This window comes from Pelecanus crispus, chromosome 3 (assembly GCF_030463565.1).
Source record: "Pelecanus crispus isolate bPelCri1 chromosome 3, bPelCri1.pri, whole genome shotgun sequence".
NCBI classification, from domain to species: domain Eukaryota; kingdom Metazoa; phylum Chordata; class Aves; order Pelecaniformes; family Pelecanidae; genus Pelecanus; species Pelecanus crispus.
In genome coordinates this window covers 12809867-12822980 of record NC_134645.1, presented here as the reverse complement: position 1 = coordinate 12822980, position 13114 = coordinate 12809867, and the positions used below count along the sequence as shown (strand labels likewise).

The 13114-nt window shown below is 53.9% G+C and overlaps 2 protein-coding genes and 1 pseudogene across 2 annotated transcripts; 2 read left to right on the top strand and 1 right to left on the bottom strand.

Moving 5' to 3' along the window:
* Window positions 1-3481, top strand: LOC142593176 (syntabulin-like; annotated as a pseudogene).
* Window positions 3482-3782: 301 nt separating this feature from the next.
* LOC142593351 (histone H2A.V-like) lies at window positions 3783-4158 on the bottom strand. The gene is made up of 2 exons (XM_075708510.1): window positions 4072-4158; window positions 3783-3977 (listed from the first exon to the last, which is right to left on the bottom strand). The coding sequence occupies exons 1-2, from the start codon at window positions 4156-4158 to the stop codon at window positions 3783-3785; spliced, it is 282 nt and encodes a 93-aa protein (XP_075564625.1).
* A 2313-nt stretch (window positions 4159-6471) lies between these two features.
* Window positions 6472-12175, top strand: LOC142593175 (ubiquitin carboxyl-terminal hydrolase 17-like protein 6). The gene is made up of 13 exons (XM_075706838.1): window positions 6472-6487; window positions 6827-7027; window positions 7480-7590; window positions 7666-7768; window positions 7916-7983; window positions 8145-8215; window positions 8779-8861; window positions 9109-9220; window positions 9541-9681; window positions 9900-10000; window positions 10798-10936; window positions 11225-11865; window positions 12088-12175. The coding sequence occupies exons 1-13, from the start codon at window positions 6472-6474 to the stop codon at window positions 12173-12175; spliced, it is 1875 nt and encodes a 624-aa protein (XP_075562953.1).
* The last annotated feature ends 939 nt before the right edge of the window (window positions 12176-13114 follow it).

The window sequence follows — 13114 nt, the reverse complement described above, 5'->3', positions numbered from 1 at the left end:
ATGTTGGTTCCCTCCAGCCGAGGCCCTTGTGGTCGGAATAATGGATCCTTATCCTGCAAGCGCAGAGCCAGCCCACGGGCTTCCCGTGAAAAGGACCCCTAGTCAAGACTGTGCAAAACCCAGCGGAGTTCCTGCTGACATCCGCCAGCATTATGGGGCTTCTTCAGCCAGCAGCAGCAACTCGGGCTCCTGCAAAGGAAGCAACAGCGGCCCAGTGATGAGGCGAGTGTGTATTTCAGCATCCCGGTGTTCAGTGGCACTGACTGACCTCCTCTGCACTGTAACGTGGCATCAGCTGTCTGGGTTGCCAAGCAGGTCATCTTGCTCCTCGGCGTCAGTGTGACTCCTCATGTTGGTGGCTCGACAGTCAACGGGGTGCTCCATCCCTATTGTTTCATATGGTATTCATTCATCCATGTTGTTTCAGCACTGTAAAAGTCAAGGTTGCTTTTAGTCAACGCCCTTTGTAGCTGCTTTTCCCTCCGAGGCAGGCTCCTTCCTGTGGTTTCATGCCATCAGTTCTCCTGTGCATTCACTGGTTCTTTCGTGTAAGGGTGCTTTTGCTTTGGAGAGAGCTGGGTGGGGTAGTATAGCAACTATTATACACTGGGGTGAAAATTCAGCCTGCCCAGCCTTAGGCACCTCCCTGTGCAGTTTCCTGTACAGGGAAGAAAAGAGATGCCTGCCAGCGCACACAACACATGTTGCGGAGAAGAAATTGCCACCACGCTGCTGCTGTTTCCCTGCCTCCCTCTCTGTCTCTCTCGGGCAACTCAACAGCCAAGCATGTCAGGTGCACACCTAAAGCTAGCTAGGATGAATCTAGGTTTCAGGGTGCTCAGCTTCCTAACTCACGTGTGGAGCTGAACTCGGTCCGTACGCTACCTCACCTGGCCGTCCTGCAGCTGGGCGCCCTTGCCAGCGGCCCGGCTGCCTGCTCGTGGGCACACCACGTGTTTTGGGTGAGGGGGTGGCTCGGGGTTTGAAGTGAAATGTCTCATTTGATGTAATGGCACTGAAGACAAGTACCATAAATAGTAAATTTTGTGCGATAGCCACAAATGAGGTGTTTCCTCAAGTACTTTGATTTGCCAGAGGGAGTCACTTGTGCAGACACTGAGGAGCCCCAAAGGCGTCAAGCTTTGTATCAGTCTGTGGGATGTTTTTCTTTTTGCCAGGACTGAAGAACTGCAGGAGTGATGTTAAGTGAGGGTTTGTTTTGTTGGTTTTTTTTTTTTTTCCTTTTCAGGCGATCGGGGAGATACGTTTCTTGTGGTGAATCGCAGCACTAAGCCAGAAAATGCCAAGCCGTATTTGACTGCTCTGCAGCAGAAGGAAGTTCCAGTACAGCATTTGGAAACAAAGCTGAAGGAATCTGAGAGGAGAGGTAAGGAAAGGTAAAGAAAGGTCTATTTCACTTGAGAAATCAGAGTTGGAAAGATGTATTCAGGAGCATTTAGGGGTGGGAATCCAGAACATTTTGACTCATTTCTTGACCGCATCAAGGTTTCATTAAGAAATTTGAAAGACGATCAGGCGGATCAGGTTGTTCTCAGGTACTTCAGGTTTCACGGCGTGCTCAGTGAATACGTACCGTGCAGTTTAGTTATGAATATGGCTGCCTCTTTCCCCTGTTTTGAACTTTCCCAATAGAATATATTTAAAGGGTAATATTTTCCCAGTGTGATTGAGCATTGAGACCTTTTGTACATAAGCCAGTTTCTACCTGCAAGACCTTAGTCCCCTGTTGTACCTCACTCACTGAAATATGACTGCAAGTGTCATCCTTCTCCCCTAATGAAAGAAAAGCTCTTACACAAACCAGGGTGCCTGCTTGTGTTTTTGTCGCTTAGGTGTTGAATTGTTCACAGTAGCCCTTTGTAGGTACGCTAAGCAAAGAAGCGACAACATGCATTACACAGCAGCAGGTGTCGTCTCTCTTGCTAAAGCCGCTCTCTGAGAGCTGGCTCTCCAGCAGACGCCACCCAAGCAGGCCCAGAGGGGTGTTTGTAAGGAGCCCCAAGGCAGAGTCCCAGGGAGCCCTTGGTCCAGCTCGGGATAGCCCGACCTCTGCATCTGCGAGGGCTGGATGTCTTGCAGGGGCCCCCTCTCCCCACGTGCTTGCAAGTCAAGGCAGCAGCCTCTGGCTCCGTGCTGGGCTGGGTGGGTGCAAAGCAAGCCAGGGGCCTGCAGCCCCGAGCCATCCTGCTGTCTGAGGCCAGCGTTGGCTCTGGCTGTATGTGAGGAGCTGCTGGCAAGCACGGGGGATGCGTGCAGGCAGCTGCTTCTCGTCTCCTCCAGGGCCGGGCAGTCGGTGAGACGTTAAGCGCTGTACTGGCTGGCCCTAACCTAGAGGCCCCCGCTTGCACCTCAAAATGTCCAGGATCACAGCACAGCCCCGGAGGCTGCTGGCTGTGTGGCGAGGTCGGTGACTCCAGTCAGCAGTCAGCCGGCGTGTCTTGGCAGCCGGCTTACGTCTCCGCCAGCTGTCCCGGAGGCGGCAGGAAATGGTGCACGGAGGAATGTGCTTCCTTCTTGGAGCATCTCTGCAGCATAGCCATCCCAGTGCGGTGGAGCCTCACGTTGACTCTGTAACGAAACAGTGTCGCAATATTTTTATTTTGCTGCAGGGAAACAGAAGTAGAAGGGCTGAAAGCTCATCTGGGACACGTGAAGGAAGAGTGGATTGTAGAAGAGTGTAATGGTGTGGAGGTGGAGCTGGCCTTCTTGGAAGCAAGGAGGGAAATTGAAGAACTGAAGCAGGCTATTGAACAGCTTGTCTGAGAACGACAAAAAAAAAAATCAGAAATACTTCCTAGACATAAGCGTTGAAAACAAGAAACTGGAGTCTCTGCTGCAGAGCGTGGAGATGGCTCAGAACAGCTCTGTGAGAGATGAGCAGTGCCCGGAGTACACGTATGACTCGGAGGGGAAGGCGTTAGCGTTGTGTGCCACGGTGCCAGGCAGCCTCATCACGGAGGACCAAGCTCTGGAGGAGGTGGCAGGTAGTGGGCTGCTTCTTAACGAGGGCACGGCTAACGAGACTGATGCATTTGAAGAGAGTTTGACCGCCACAAGCTCTGAGGTGAGCGATCCAGCTCCCTCCAGTTCTGCAGTGAATCGAGAGACGCTTGAAAATGTTCTGGATGAAAAAGTAACTACTTCCCAGGAGGAGGAGGAGGAGGAGGAGGAGCGGGGGGGTGGGAGAATGAGCAACGTGGTGGTGGAACAGGCCACGCAGACTGATGTGGCGCCATATAGCCTAGGTGTGGAGCAGCTCTTTCAAAACACCTTCAGAGCTCAAGATGCGCGTGCCTGCCAGCCAGCAATCAATCAATTAATCGCCATCCTTCTGTCCATCTCCCTTGAAACATGGTGGAGCTTCAACTACTGCTTGGGCTCTTCCTCCCCATCCTGCACTGCCCTGCTGCCCCCAGATATTCATAGGGTATCTCCCCTGCCCTTTCCAGAGTGCAGGTAGCATGGCAGCGCTGGGAGGAGGTCGGTTCCATTTTTGTATAAAACCCAGGGGAGCAGCTGAGCCCCTCAACCACCACACCAAGGGGTGCCGCCCGACGAGGTACAACTTTGTGCCAAACTTTGAATCTAAAGCCCCTACCGATGTTTCCTCCTCTCTACAGTCAATTGTGTGTGCTCTTCCTTTGAACTATTCCTTAAAAAAAAAAAAATTCCACATATCCCCAAGATTTCTTCTGTGCTAGGTAGAGTACGATGATGGCAGGGAGGGGGCTGCTTTTTTTTTCCCCTCTCCATGCTGTTTTTTATTGTCCCTTCATTCCAATGGGGGACTTGTGGATGTGGGGGATGGCACCTCCACCGGCGATGGTGGCTTTGATCAGGGAATCCAACTCTTCATTGCTGCGGATTGCCAGCTGCAAGTGACGAGGAGCGATCCGCTTGACTTTGAGATCCTCTGACGTGTTGCCTGCCAGCTCCAGCACTTGGGCGGTGAGGTCCTCAAGGATGGCAGTGCTGTAGACGGCAGCGGTGGCACCCACTTGCCCGTAGGCTGGCGGTGCGAGTGTTCAAGTGTCTGTGGATCCTGCCCACAGGGAAGTGCAGCCCAGCTCTCTGTGAGCGCGACACTGCCTTTGCCTTGGCCTTCCCACTGTGCTTTCCTGCTTTGCCACCAGCCATGGTGCCACCGCCACGTCCCGAGCTCCGGTCCCGAGTCCACGCGGGAGCCGCCACAGGAGCCGCCAGGCAATAAGCCTCTGGAGCGGGAGGCGATGTGTGCGTGAGTGAGGAGCGGGCAGCAGAGGCACACCCTGCTCAACATCCAGCTGGCAGGATCCTCTGCTTCCCTGGGAGGCAACGGGCACTGCTGGCTCCCGAGGCCTGACCCTGAAGCGAGCTTGGCTGTGAGGTGACTTTGCACATATAGCCCTGCAAGGACCCAGTCAGCAGTGCCTGCGGAAAGCGCAGAGAGCCGCCTGCAGTTGTCTGCTGGCGGAGGGGCTGCCTTTCAACGGGGAATGAACTGAAGGACAAGGAGCCCCCAGGGCCAGGCGGCTGTTCGACCCATCGCCCCCAGCCCCACAGCCCTGATGCCACCACAGACAGAAGCCAGGTATGGGGTTGCGACTGGGAGGGGAGCACGGTGCAAGCTCCTTGGGCCCTGCCCCGATGGGACACAGCCTAGTCAGGAGAAACGCCCAAGCCGGACTGGAGGGCAACGAGAGAGGCCAGGGCAAGAGGGACTGTGGAGCAGGGAAAGGCGGGGGCAAACCGGGACCCCCAGCTGGGCACAGACAAAAATGTCTGCTCTGAGCGGGGCTGGGGCAGGGGCAAAATGAGATGCCCTGAGCAGGACAGGGACAAAACTAAATGCCCCAAGCGGGGCATGAGCAAAGCTAGCCACCCCAGATTTGGGCAGGGGTGTAACGAGCCACCTGAGCAGGGCCGGAGTAAATCCAGGCACCCTGTGTGGAGAAGGGGCAAAATGAGCCTCCGCAAGCAAGAGAGGGGAGAAACTGAGCTGTCCCGAGAGGGACATGATGAAAACCAGGAACCCGAGCAAGGCAGCAGAGAAACTAGATGCCTCAAGCGAAATCTAAAAAGAAAAAAGGCTCCCCGAGTGGAGCAGGGGCAAAAGTAACTTCTTTGGTAGTGCTAGTTCAGAGTCAGCCCGTGGCTGTGTCTTGGGGGGAGCAGATAAAGTTCATTGGAAATGAACCTGTAAGAGACCGGGTGCTTTGCTCCACTCGAGTCTCACGGACACAGCCCTGCACCTGAGAAGAGTGGAAAAGAAGCCCTCAGCCGCCCGAACGTGCCAGCCAAAGCTGTGAACAGGCACGCTTGCAGCCCTGAGCAGATTTTGATTCATCTGGCTGGCGCGGCCCCAGGAAGAGGCAGGAGCTCTGCCGGCAGGCAAACAGCCCTTCGCTGGCAGCGCGTGGGGAAGCCCAGCGGCTGCTGGCTGCGGCAGGCGCCCGGGATGTGTTGGATGCGTGGCTCCACGGCCTCGAGGGGGCACGTCCCCGTGCGGCCCCGTGTCACAAAGGGGCAGTGATGCGACACCCGCCCGGTGATTATGAGCTCACCTGGCCAGGGCTTGCCATCCTGAAAAGCGGGCCAGGGAAAGCTAGTTGGGCCGAGCTGGCCTTCGGGATAACTTGGCTCATTCCATTGCTACTTGCGCGACTACTCTTTTCCAGCCATTTATCGTCTGGATAAATCGCCCACTTCTTCTCAGCTTCCCTCCTCTTGCAAAGGTAATTACACTTTGGCTTTCAGGACAGGTCGTAGAGATACGGGACAAAAGTATCGGCTGGTCTATACCTTCCGAGCTCTAGGCTGAGCTATTACACCTTTACAGGCTGGCCGGATATGCGCTACGGGTAGAGTTCCTTTGTGCTGATACTTATTTCTCTACCATACCCTAGGATAGGTAAGTAGGGGGGTGGCAGTGTAGTCTGAGGCACTGGGCTCAGCCAAGAATGACAAGCAGTTTTCCCACCCTGACTGATGCGGTAGGAAGGCAGGCAGAAACGGAGCATGGCAAAGGCAGCCGCTAAAGTAGCGGCCGGAAGCCGGTCGGTCCTGCATACAAGGTGGGCAAGTGTGGGCTGGAGAGCCAGAGGGCTCTGCTGCTAACGCTAGCCACAGGTAAGCCGCAGGTGCTCTTCAGAGAAGGTGACACGCAATGCAGTCTTTCAAAAGGGCCTTGGTAATTGCTGTCAATTGGAGTCCTGTGACAGGGACAGCAGGGCCGTCGGCCTGCAGGCTCCGCAGCAGTTCCACGTACCACTGAAACTCTTTCGATGGCGGCTGCTGTTCTGCGGGCTGCGTTTGGGTTTGGGTTTGGGTTTTTTAATCATTTTGTTGAGCTGCGATTATTTCTTTGCAATCAGGGGACGGCATTGGCGCTGATCTCTTTCTGGAGCGTGTCCTGAGATCCTTTGTCATCCGAAGCTTTCCCCTGTGTTCCTGAGAGGAGCGATGGCCGCAATGGGGAACGACTCCTGTGAGTAACGGCTTCATCAGCAGGCTTGGACTTTGTGACTCCCCAAAGGCAACGGACGTGGCTGGTGCTCCATCCCTGAATGTTGATGTGCTGACAGCCTAGCGTGAATTCTGGGGCGTTTCCTGATAGCAGCCAGACTTACCCAGCTGTTTTCCATTAGACACATGAAAACGCGTTTTGTCACTCCTCTGCCACTATGTACGAGACTCTGAAAGACGACATTGCCCGTAGAAAGATCCTGACATCAGTAGGGTTACCTTCTGTGCTAGGTGCTTGCCCAAGACATGCTTTTGTGCAACAATGTCGTGTCATCTCTTTGCAAATGTCATTGCCCTGCAGTCGTCGCCGAGGGAATGGCTCCGCCACAAAGGGTCCTCTTTCCTCCGGAGAAGATTTGCCTGGACTGGCAGCACAGACAGAGAGCTGGAGCGGGACTCTACAACCTGGGCAATACGTGCTTCCTCAACTCCGTCCTGCAGTGCCTGACGTACACACCCCCTCTGGCCAACTACCTGCTCTCTCGTGAGCACAGCCAGTCATGTGAGAACTTTTATGAACAACTCCTTGTAAATCTGTGGGACACTTTGCAAGGATTCCCAGAATCTGGAATTTGATCTACCAGAAAAGCAGCCCTTCTTTGTCAACCCCCCGAGGTGGTGTTCTTTGAACACTCAAGCCTAGAAGCCGCCCCTCGTGTCTAGGTGTGTTGATCTTCAGAAAGGCACCTCTTTCTAGCCCCAGGTCTCAGTCCCTATTCCGACAAGTTAAGCTCTCTTTGCTTATTGCACAGAAAACTTTTGTCAGTTTAGCATCCCTCTGAAGAAAGTTTTCTAGGCACTAAAATAATGTCCGGGGCTTGTTGGGACATTGGCACCTTGGGAGAGGAGGAGTGGAGACTGTTCTTAGAACTTCAAGATCTCCATTACGTTTCCCATCGCTGTGGATATTTTGCTAACCCGAGGAGCTTGCTTCCCTCCCTCCTCCCGCTTCAGGTCGTCAGCAAGGCTTCTGCATGATGTGCGTAATGGAAGCGCACGTTAACGAGGTCCTGCGTTCCTCAGTCTGTGCCATCCGGCCTAGCGGTGTCATCAGTGTCCTCACACGTAAGTCATTTCAGGTGCCCCTACAGGTTTTCTTGCCTTCTTGTAGGAGAGATCTACTAACTTCTTCTTTTGTAGGAATAGGAGAACATTTCCAGCTTGGCATGCAGGAAGACGCCCACGAGTTCTTACGCTATACTGTCGATGCCATGCAGAGAGCCTGTCTGAGTGGAAGCAGCGAGTAAGCACAAGCCGATTACCTTTTCAGTGTTCCCGAGCCCTTTGCACTCCTTGAGGTACTCCCATCGAGGAGAACCTACGCCCAGGGCTTTCAGACAAAGCAAAACTCTTGGAGGAGATAACTCTCTGCCTTACCATTTCTTTCTAGCTTGGACGTCTCTTCTCAAGCAACTACCATCGTCCATCAAATATTTGGGGGCTTTCTGAGATCCAGAGGTACTTTCCCACAACTGTTGCTCTCCCTGGAATTGTCTGTGCCCTCCCGTCTGCCCGTGATAAACGGCTGATGGTGTGACTGGCGTAGTAGGCCTGAAGGACAGAAACGGGCAGAGTCAGTCAACTTCCCCTGTCGCTGAGCATTTTGATTTGCCTTCCAGTCACGTGCTTGAGCTGCAGAGCAGTGTCCGATTCCTACGAGGCCTTCCTGGATGTCCCTTTGGATATAAAAGTAAGAGGGTTTGTAATTGTGCTTCAAACGTCCCAAGACCCCTGTAGCTTTCCAGAATCGAGGCATTTGGCTTAAAAACGTAGAGTGCAAACATAAGAGAGCTTGGTGGCGGGTGGGCAGTGGAATGGAATGGCCTGTGTCCTTCTGGGGAGGCCGTGGCAGCGGTCTGCATGTAGGTGCTGGCTTTAAGCTGGACAAGTACAAATTATCCTCTCTGCACCCTTGACGTACTCTCATCCGTCTTCCTTTTGCCCTCCTCAACACCCGTCTGGCTCCCAGGCTGATGGGTTGTGGTGTCTTCATTATTGATGACCCTGCACAGCATTGGTAGCTGAACTGTGCGGTGCCACAGAGAGGTAGCTCCTGATAGCGCCGGGAATCCCTGGGAATTGAGGGAAGTGTTCAGCATAATACCCTCTTTGTGCCTCCTTCTGGACACTGCTTGCGGGTTTCAGGGTGGGTCTCCTCAGCCTCAGCTACCTGGGTCTTCCTGTCAACTCCTAGTAAGTGTCTGGGCGAGGGTGATGCCCTGAGCTCAGGGCTATCCTTTCTCGCTCCTCCAGGCGGCCTCATCTGTCACCGCAGCTCTGGAGGACTTTGTGAGACCCGAGCAGCTGGATGGCGAAAACTGCTTTAAATGTAGCAAGTAAGAGGATTACTAACGACATACTAATACTAGGTGCTGCGTGAAGGTGCCGCATGTCATGCGGCATAAGTCATCTTTTCACGTAGGTTAGATGCACAATAATGAGATGCAGCTTTTGTTTAATACGGCCTTCTGGTACTGAATAGCCTTAAAATAGCATAAGGATGTGTGAGAAGGGAAAGCTTGTCTGGCCTTCTTGGGGCAAGAGAGGTGCATTTCAGCACTCATCTCTGTGCTTGGTTACAAGGTGTGACAAGATGGTTGCTGCCTCCAAGAGCTTTACGGTCCATCACGCGCCCAAGGTTCTGACGGTGTGTCTGAAAAGGTTTCAAGATTTCACTGGCAGGAAGATCAGCAAGGTGTGTACGCAACTGGAGCGCAACTTTCTCTTCCCGGAGCAGGAGATTTCCAAAGCAGTACGCTCTTTCACCGGTTGTTCGTGTTGGGATTTTTGTGTTCCCTTCTGGGGAGACGAGAGTTCCCGCGGGAAGACAAGCACATGCTCTGCTCCGACAGAGCTGTTTGGACCGCGAACAGTTTCCTGCCCCCCAAACCATGGATGTTGCTTTAAGGGAAAACAAGTGTTCATGAGCCAAAAAGATGTATTTACACACCGCTAGCCTTCAGTCTTGGAAGGCTATTTCAGGATCATTTCTGAGCCCTCTGGGTCTCTCCGTAGGTTGTGGAGTATCCTGAATACTTGGATCTTCGGCCATACATGTCTCGGACAGCTGGAGAACCGCTCCTCTACGCCTTATATGCTGTCCTGGTACACAGCGGTGACAGCTGCCATGCAGGACACTATTTCTGCTACACAAAGGTAAAGAGCAACTTCCTTCCTAGCAGGGGAAATATGTGTGCTGGGGAAGAGAAACTTTCACGGCAGTGTTACTGGCAGCCACGGCTTTGGGGGAGAAGGTCTCTTCAGGGGCTGGATTGGATTTGTTTTGGTGTACTCTTGGTCCTGTAGTTTTCTGCCTGTGTTTTTGTGGAGAAACCATGCAGTTCACCTCCAGGTATCGATGCCTTTCTTTGCAGGCCAGCAACGGACTGTGGTACAAGATGAACGACATGGCTGTGGATGGTTGTGGCATCGACAGAGTTCTCGGGCAGCAAGCCTATTTACTCTTTTACGTCAGGTCATAACAAGTATTAAAAAAACCGTTCAGAATATGTTTCCTTTTCCTGGCTTTGCTTGTTTCTTCTCATCCTCTGGAGTGTTTCTCTTTCTGTCATAGGAGACAGTTAGTACCTGCATCATTCAGTGCTGTCCAACGTGAACTACCCCACGTCAGTCCTTATCTTCCCTTGCTGGGCTTTAGGCTGCTGCCCCGGGGGTAAACGGCTACTTGTCTGCTATCTGAAGCTGGCTAATGTTGAGAAGAGTACTTCAAGCAAGGGGCCCTACAGCAAAGATGGGGAGGGACTCTTTATCAGGGAGTGTAGTGATAGGACGAGGGGTAACGGTTTTAAACTGAAAGAGGGAAGATTTAGATTAGAAATTAGGAAGAAATTCCTTACTGTGAGGGTGGTGAGACACTGGAAGGGCTTGTCCAGAGAAGTTGTGGATGGCCCGTCCCTGGAAGTGTTCAAGGCCAGGTTGGATGAGGCTTTGAGCGACCTGGTCTAGTGGAAGATATCCCTCCCCATGGCAGCGGGGATGGAACTAGATGATCTCTAAGGTCCCTTCCAACCCAAAATATTCTCTGATTCTCTGACTCTATGAAATGGAAGCCGTAGCGGGTATAAAGACCCTCGAGGACTTGCTCTGGCAGGGGCAGACGTGGTGGGAAGACCCCAATCGAATTTCCTATTTGTAGTCTTGGTTACGTCTTCTCTCTGTCGTAGAAACCGCTCCAAGAAAATGACTGAGCCCCAGAGGAGGCTGCAAGAAGAGCCCTAAACAGAGATCCTTTTTTTTTTTTTTCCCCTCCAGATGCCCTGAGTTGAAAATTGGAGAAAGGGCTTCTTCCTCACCGGCACCATCATATGCCCGTTTCTTCCTCAGTCTGTGGGGGGCCAAGAGCAAGCAGGCGGCTTCTGTGGGACCACAGGGTCTGCCTCACAGGACTAAGGTAATTCTGGGGAGGCGGGTCAGGGCACCAGATGGACAGTGGATTTCTTTGTGGGATCTGGGCATTGCTCTCTTTTCCCGGTCACACAGCCGCAACGCTGCTCCCTCTCAAAGCATGCCACCTAGATCCATCCCATTTGTGCGCCTTTGGCCCCTTCTGCCTTTGCAGCCCTCCAGGAGAGCCTTTGGGCGGCCCTTAGCTGTCCCCTCACAGAGCTTCTGGGGTTTCCTCACTGTTCTGGTCCTTTCAGGAGGAAAGGGCAGGACCTTGGCACAGCTCTCTTTGCAGGGCATGGCGGTGGGCATGGAGGACTCTCCAGAGGACAGCAGCTCCTCCGCAACAGCCAGCACGAGCCAGCTAACCTCGGCAGGTGCACGGCAGGCATCTGCAGGCTGGCCGTGCTCCATCTGGACAGGCAGGCTCAACATCGCCTCCTGCGTGGGCTTCTGCTTGCATCGCTTCTTCTGCGGCTGTAGAAGGCTGGTGTCTGGAAGGAAAGATGCGTGCCCGGTCTGCTGTCAGCCAGTTGACCGTGTGCCGCACAGCGTGCAAGAAGACGACGACACCACCAAAGAGGAGCAGGGATTCAGCCCTTCCTCCCGCCGCCAGAGGAAGGGTGCCCGGGAGAGGGTCCGGAGCAGATCCCCGCAGTGGGGAAAAGATCTCCGCAGCTGGTTTGTGGACACCACGGACTATGACCCCTCAGCAGGGAGAAGGAGGAGGAGAACTAGCCTGGCAAGTCGTGACTGCGCTCCCAGGGTGAACGCAGCTCCAGGGCGCTCCAGCGGCATCTCCCAGTCGGCTCCCACATGCAATGCTGCTTGGGAGCAAACCCTGCCGATGCAGAGAGAACAGAGCAGATCCCTGCGGCGTGCCTATGATCTCCGCAGCCGGTTTGTGGAGATCACGGACTACAGCTGCTCAGCAAGGTGCAGGGGGAGGAGGAGGAGAGCAAGGTCTCCCCGTCGTGACCGAGCCCCAAGGGGTGATGCAGCTGGAGGGCCCTCCACCACCAGCTCCAAGTGGGCTCCCGCAGCCAGGGCTGCTCGGGAGCAAACTCAGCTGAGGCAGAGAGAGCGGAGCAGATCGCCACGGCGGGGCTGCGATCGCCACAGTCAGTTTGCGGACATCAGACTGTGACCCCTCAGCAGGGAGGAGGAGGAGGAGGAGGAGGAGGAGGAGGGTTTCAGCGCCCCAGAGATGCACGTTGGACAAACACTCGGGGCGCTGTGGTGGTGACGGGGGCACATTGCGACCCTGGATGAAGGAGGAGCACAGCATCTGACTTCTGCAATGCCAGCGAGAGGAGAGGAGAGGAGGAGAATCCAGGAAGCAGTGCCCCCAGCAGGGATCAAGCTGCACAAAGGGCACCAGCGGCCCACCCTGTCCCTCCTCCCAGTGCTGCCTCTGGCCAGGAAGTGCTCAGAGAGACCTTCTAGACACTCAGACAGCTCCACCGGCTGGCCCACCTGCCCACAGGTGCCTCAAGGAAGAACTTTAATCCATGTTCAGCTTTTGGGATGGCCCTGCAAAAATAATACTCATTTGGAACCAACAGGCAGAACAGCCAAAGCCAGAAGTAAAAACAGCTGTTGGCCTTGCATATGTAATTTACGGGGTGTTTCCTTCTCTGTAGGTTTTGGGGCAATAGGTGGACAGAGCCAGTGTGGGAGGTTTATGTCTTGGGATTTTGAAAGCAGTGTGCTTGCATATGCCCATCTTGCAACCTCTTTTTAAATACGGAGTTCTGGTCACTGGAACGGGAGTGGGCTGGATGAGCCGACAGTGAGCGGGACTGAAACGGGCTGAGCGGCCGGGCCCCGAGGGCGCTGCTCAGTGGCAGCCAGTCTAGTCAGAGACCAGTAACTAGCGCTGTCACCCAGGGGTCAGTACGGGTTCCAGTCGTGTTTTAGTAGCCCCCCCCAAATCTAAGAAAGAGCTGCGAGGATTTTGGGGGATGGCTGGATGGTGCAGACTCCGGTTACCAAATTTTAGTCTGATTGCCAGGCTGGTATGTGAATCTATGAAGGGACCCGGAGAAATTTTAGAATGGACACCAGAGTGCCGAAAAGGATTTGACTCCATCAAAACTGAATTGATGAGGGCTCCTGCTTTGGGTTTGCTGGATTTAACCAAACCTCTAAAGATAGAAGAGTAAATAAATACAGTAGGCAAATA